Source organism: Chionomys nivalis, chromosome 8 (assembly GCF_950005125.1).
Source record: "Chionomys nivalis chromosome 8, mChiNiv1.1, whole genome shotgun sequence".
Lineage (NCBI taxonomy): Eukaryota > Metazoa > Chordata > Mammalia > Rodentia > Cricetidae > Chionomys > Chionomys nivalis.
In genome coordinates, this window is record NC_080093.1 from 12,964,190 (window position 1) to 12,970,744 (window position 6,555).

General features: G+C 43.8%; 1 protein-coding gene across 2 annotated transcripts in view; it reads right to left on the reverse strand.

Moving 5' to 3' along the window:
* The window catches only part of Slk (STE20 like kinase), a 53,954-nt gene extending 47,922 nt beyond the window's left edge, over positions 1 to 6,032 (reverse strand). The window contains exon 1 of one of the 2 annotated variants that reach the window (XM_057777663.1): positions 5,317 to 6,032. In XM_057777663.1, the coding sequence (XP_057633646.1) occupies positions 5,317 to 5,466 (150 nt within the window). In that variant the 5' untranslated portion in view covers positions 5,467 to 6,032. The remainder of the gene's footprint in view (positions 1 to 5,316) is intronic. The other variant, XM_057777662.1, reaches the window with a different exon arrangement.
* Positions 6,033 to 6,555: the final 523 nt, after the last annotated feature.

Below are 6,555 nucleotides of genomic sequence, written 5' to 3' on the forward strand. Positions count from 1 at the left end.
TATTAAGTATCCACTGAATTTAGAAACAGAGGTCTCAAAACCATGAATGACAAGAGCTATTGGGGACAGGGGCAGAAACTGTCTAATAAATAATAGAAGAAAATGCCACAGAAGTGAAAGACATGAGCCTCTGCACTGAAAGAAATAAGTCCAGCAAACAGGGTTGCAGAGTGGGGAGTGGAGATCATAGTATCAGAAAACCATATAAAAAGAGAGTAATTCCTGAAAGCTATAAAGAGAAAAAGATCCCAAAGAATCAGAAAATAAACTGACATCAACTCTTCAACATCAACACTTGAAACCAAAAGACAATGAATGGAAAAAAGTCAGAAAATTCTCATTCTTAAAAAACCCAGGAAAACCTGTTTTGAAGCAGAATTTACACACTCTCTCTGCATTATAAAAAGATGGTACTTCAACAGGCAAAGTCTAAAAATATACTTTCCATGGATATTTTCTCTGAAGGCTACAAAAGGTTTCATACAAAATTAAGAAAAAAATCCTAAAAGTAAGAACACTTTTGAAGTAGTTTGTGCTCCAAGACTTCCAGGAAAAAAAAAAAAAGAACCCATTACTGAGGAAAGGCACGAACATAGATATAATGAATACACAGAAAGACGTCAATTTTCTCAACATTGATTCATAAAACTAATAAAATCTCTCAAAAATAATAAAATGGTTTGTGGGGTTTTTTTGAATTTCAATCAAGGTATTTCTAAAATATACATGAAAGGGATAAGAGCCAGGAATATCCTAGACTACTGAAAAAAGTAGGAGAATGTCTTACTGTCATAGGAACTTACTTTAATGCTTTTCTAATTAGGGTAACAGAATAGTGAGATAGGGATTGACTGATAAATTGAAAACTGCAGAAATCCAAAAGTTATATAGTAGATAAAACACCTCAGAGCAGTAAGACAGTCCCCTTAAGGGAAAGAACTTGAATGGTTCTGAACTTTATTCATGATAAAAAGAAGGGAACACATCTCACAGGACTGAATCCTAACCTCATATCACACACAAAAACTTAGTCTATACAAACTGTGAACTTGTTAAAGGCAAAATTTTGAAGCTTTTGGAAGACAAGTAGATTATCTTCATTATATTGGTTTAGGAAAGAATGCCTTAAAAATAAACATTAACCAGCACTCGGGAGGCAGAGGCAGGCGGATCTCTGTGAGTTCGAGACCAGCCTGGTCTACAAAAGCTAGTTCCAGGACAGGCTCCAAAGCCACAGAGAAACCCTGTCTCGAAAAACCAAAAAAAAAAAAATAAAATAAAATAAACATTAAAAGAAAAGAAAAAACTGAAAAATTCTACTATACTGACATAAAGAAGTCTCTTGGCCAAGACACTATAATGAAAATAAAGAGATAAGTCACAGAATGAAAAAGCATTTATGATACCATAACTGAGAAATAGCTAAAATTCAAATACATATATATAGATACATACACACATGTTTATAATACACACAAATATATTACAAGTACATATACTACATATAGGCAGAAAATGACATTTATAAGAAAATAAGCAAGAGAATGGAACACAAAGAAATTTAAACTATGATAAACATATTAAAAAGCATTTATTAATAATCAGATGGTCAAAAATTCTAATACCAAATGTCAATAAGAACAAAGAACAAAGACATCTTTATACACTCCAGTAGGACTATAAAATACCTTAATCAGTTTGACATCAGCTAGTAAAATTAAAGTCATACTGCTCTAGAAGCACAGCCATGCTACTCCTGAGTCAAGTCTTGATGAAATATCCCAGTGTTTTATGTCAGAGTCGAAAACTAGGAACAACCCATTTGCCCACTAACAGTAAAATGGCAAATGACTGTGATACAACCTGTGCAGGGTACTTGTACACTGTATGAAGATGTGTTGCTGTGACTGATGTAATAAAAAGCTTAACGGCCAATAGCTAGGCAAGAGACATAGGTGTGACTTCCTCACAGAAAGAAGACACCATCAGGAGGTGAAACAAGGAGGACACACAAAACAAGAGAGAGGTAAAAGCCATGTGACAGAACGTAGATTAATATAAATGGATTAACTTAAGTTATAAGAGCTAGTAGAACAAGCCTAAGCTAATGACGTCTCCGTGTCATTATCTGGGATCTGCCCAGCAGGACAGAGAAAGATTCGCTACAACAATCCTGTTACTAAATGCAATGCGACAATGAAAATCAACTAACTGCAGCAGTCAGTGATAACAAAGCCCATGTAACAAGCATAGTAACACACTAAATATGATTCTATTTTCATAATGCTGAAACACATACAACTAAGTTTATGTTTAGAGATGCACACCGAGATGCTAAACTATACAACAGATGAGTAACTTAAGGAGAGAGTCTGAGGTGCAGCAGAATTTCTTAACCCTGATACTGTCAACAGAAATCTACTTTGTTACCTGCTAAATACATATACATGTTTCAGTATTTCTTCAATACAAGAATTACATATTTCACTACTTTCTAAAAGACATGGCCCTGTTAGTTGCCACAGAGCATACAGTCAGGACTCAGCTTCAACTGCTTTAACAGGTTAAAAACAGACATGTCACTCAAAGCATATTTTTGTTACTATTTTTTGGTTTCTGATAAGATAATGCAAAGGATATTATGTATCTTCATTTACATCCAACCATACAACACTGAAAAGAAAACAAACTTAAACTAGTGCTGATTTTACAAGCATGTTAGTAACTCTGTGAGAGCTGTACAGCTCTGGACTGAGCGCAAGGACTGCAACTGTATGATGGGAAGCTGACTTAAATTAAGAACACAACATGATATCCTAGAAACAGTCTTGGCTGTCCTGGAACTCATTCTGTAGAGCAGGCTGGCCTCGAACTCACAGCAATCACCCTGCCTCAGCCTCCCAAGTGCTGGGATTAAAGGTGTGCACCACCACTGGCCAGTCAATTTAATATTTTAATAGTCCCCAATTTCCAAGTGGTAGCTGGAATCAAGCTTTAAAACAGCTGTCTACTGCACACTACCATAAACTTTAAGGTATGACAGCATTCACACCACAAAAATAACTTTAGTTTCCTTCATATAAATTTACAACTTCCAGAGAATCTTGAAAATTAAAAAATTTTTAGAAAAGGAAAAATGAGGCCAAAAAGTCAAGCAAGCTTAAATTTACATTTTTGTTAAAAAAAAACAAAAACAAAACTCATGCCTGATTCCTCAAGAGCAAATGCAAAGAATCTGTGTTCTTCAGTACCATTGTAAAAATAATCCCACAGGATGCTAGCCAGTTCGTAATGTTAAACTACACGAAGTCTCAAATTTTTCAGGAAATTTCACCTGACTTTGCAGTAAGATTATACATGGCCCTCTGCAGAGTAAAATCGCACAGTCTGCCTATGCCATAGAAAGAGGCCGTTCTCTTCTGGGTCCTTCTCCTCTCCCATACCACGTTTGGCTTCTATGACCCCATGGATAATGACAGTAATTTCTACTATTCATTGAACCCCTTCTAGATGCCTGACACTTTCTATATACCTACACCACAAATACAAGAAATAGGCCTTCCAGTGAGGGAAGTCCGGCACTGTCAGTCACCGAATTTACAGCAGGTAACTTGCCCAAGGTCACAGACTACTGTGTGGGAGAGCAAGAAATATTCCAGTATGAGCCCATGCTCTTAATCCTCTGCTGTTTCCTATTTGATGAAATGTCCTCACACCACGAGAAATACCCATGGTCACCTACCCTTCTCACTACAAGCTTCAGGTGCCTTATGGGTTTCTCTTGGCCTCTCCTCAGTAACTGCATATGCAGAGGACATTAACAAGAAAGAGCCAAAGAAACAAACACTCAAGGAAACCTATGGTTTTGCAACTAACAAAACATTAGTCGGAGGAGATGATTATTTTGCCCATGACCACCAAGCTGGCTCTGACAGCCAACACTAGTGTCCCCAGAATGATTTTCCAACCACACTAAATGCCCTTCCAACCATGCATCTTAGAGAGTAAGCTCTTGTTGAAACCATATTCTGTGCCAACTTTCAATAGCATTCTCTGAAGAGAACATTTCATTTCAACAAATAATGAGGAAATGCATAGCTGAGAAACAGATTCAAATATGAAACTTTGGACCTCAATTTTAAATATGAATGTCAATTATAATACATGACAAGTGCGACAGTAGCCATGTGAACAAGATGTTCCAAAAACACTCAGCGCAAAGAAAGTGTGTCTTTCAGACTGGAATTTTGACAGAATGCATTCAGTGCATGCATACATCACAAGATAAAAGTGTAGTATGCTTAACAACTAGGGGAAATGCTTTCTACTGAATGGACGTTAAAGTAAAAACACACTACTGCAATTAGGAACAGAAGATCTGAATTCAAGGTTAAACTGAATCACGTGGCCATGAACTACGGCTAAGCTTCAGGGTACCCAACCCTGGAAATGTGGACGCTACTACAGACCTGCCGCTTTCCGGAACTTTCACAGGGACCAAATTACATGAAGCGGAAAAGTGGGGTATGTAAGTGTTCACTTCTAGGCAACCCTGTGGGTCCTTCCCCTAAACTGTGGCTCATAAAAGCCTCACCCTTCAGGAAGTAAATATTCCAGTGACATCATTCATATACTTCCTAGGACAGTACAAACATTTAACATTCACACCTTCATTTTGAAACATCAAACCTCTACTGAAATAACTACGCGTGGAGTTTTTAATTCTTCAAGTGCTGGTACTGCCTTAGAGCCAATGCTTATTATATTTTGAAACTAGAATGAAATGCAGATTTTCTTCTGGAAGTTTTCTGTCAGAAATTCCATCCCATGTGGCCAAGCAACCAACTCAAGAACAGACAGACTGCAAGCTGGCAATCACTTTACTCTTGTTTTATTTGAACTACAGATACTGCCTGCTCTCTGTCCCTAGCTCCCAAAAGTTACCTGTTTTGGTACAAGCGTACATGCAAACGCCATTAGTAAACAAACATGCGCACACTGAAAAGCCTACTGAGTTTCCGATTTTACAATGAGGGCCACAACCGCCCGCTCCTCCCATGAAATTACACTCATTTCTTTCCAAGTTTGACAGGGTGGACTGCCCAACCATCACTCTTGAAACTGCATCCGGCCCCCCTGTATTCAGTAAACCCTACCGTCGGAGCCACTGCTTTGATGCTGAGCTGAACTTTCAACGCTCAAAGCCCAGCGAGGGTGGGCAAGATACGGGAGGGGTGTAGGGGTGAAGTCCTCGTACCACCCTGGACAGGCGACCGTTTCAGCTCCAAAGCCAACTTCCCGTTTTCTCCCTCTTACCTTATACACTTTCCCAAAGGCTCCGTCGCCCAGTTCCCCTATAATCTCCCAAAACTCTTCGGGGTTCAGGTCTCTCTTCACGTGTTCGTACTGCTTCTTCTTCTTCTCGCTCCCCAACTTGAAGATCTTACGGAAATTGAAGAAGGACATTTTTCCTGCCCGGCAGAGTCCCTGGCACTTAAAGAGCTAGGAACAATAAAAGGCAAAGTTTGTGGCGCGTCCTCTCCCGCGCGAGCCCGGGGTCCGGGCCGCTCCCGCCTGGCGCTCCCCGGAGAAGGCGGGGCAGCGACCGGGCTCCGGCCGCCGAGGGGGGCGCGCGGCCCGCAGGGCCGGGACGGGCCGAGCGGCGCCGTGGACACCTCTCTCGAGAGCCCCGGGGGCTGCACCTGCCCCGGCACTGGTCCCCGCCCCGCCGCGCACCGGGCCGCCCGGGTCCGAGCGGTGCGGACGCCCGCGGCGCCTCGCCTTAGGCCCGTGTCACGGTGCGTCTCCCGGGGCGGCGGCCACTCCGGGCCCGGGAAGTGACCGGCGCCCGTGAGGCACACAGCGGCGAGGCCGAGCTGTCCCGCCGGGGCCCCCGCGTCCGCTCTGAAGCCGTCCGTTCCCGCTGCGCGAGGCCCGCGCGAACCCTCGGCTCTGGGGCGCCGCCGCTTCGCTTGCTGCTTCAGCCCACACAGCCTCGGCCCGCAGCGCGCGCGGACGCCGACGCCGACTCGCAGCGCGCCCGCGCCCTCCGGCCGCGCGCATGCGCGCGTCCCGGTCACGCGCCCGGCTCCCCGCGCGCTCGCGAGGGCGTGCCCTCTGGCCCCGCGCACGCGCACTAGAGCCGCCGGACTGGCTGGCGGGCGGCTTGCTGGCGCCTGCGGCGGGAGGTGTGGTGGGTACAAGAGCGCTTCCAGCCGCCACCGGAGCTTCGAGTTGACCTCCGGGAGCCGGATCCGGGTGGTTCTCCGGCGAGGATGAGGAGGTCTCCACCCGCACGACCCTGTTGATTGCGCTGGCGGATGTTGCCTCATTCTGCACAGGGGGGAGCGGGAAAGCAGGCTGTGCTGGTTGGTGCCTGAAAATGGGGTGTTTTCTGCTCCAGAACCGGTACCAGAAGACTGTGAGGGGAGAACCGGGAACCTGGGCTTTCAGCCACAGTTCAGTGACTTTAAATAGAGCATCAGATTCTGCATTGCGATAATCTCGATAGTCCTTACTGCTGGTGGCAGAAGGTTTAGATCAAAAGAGACAATA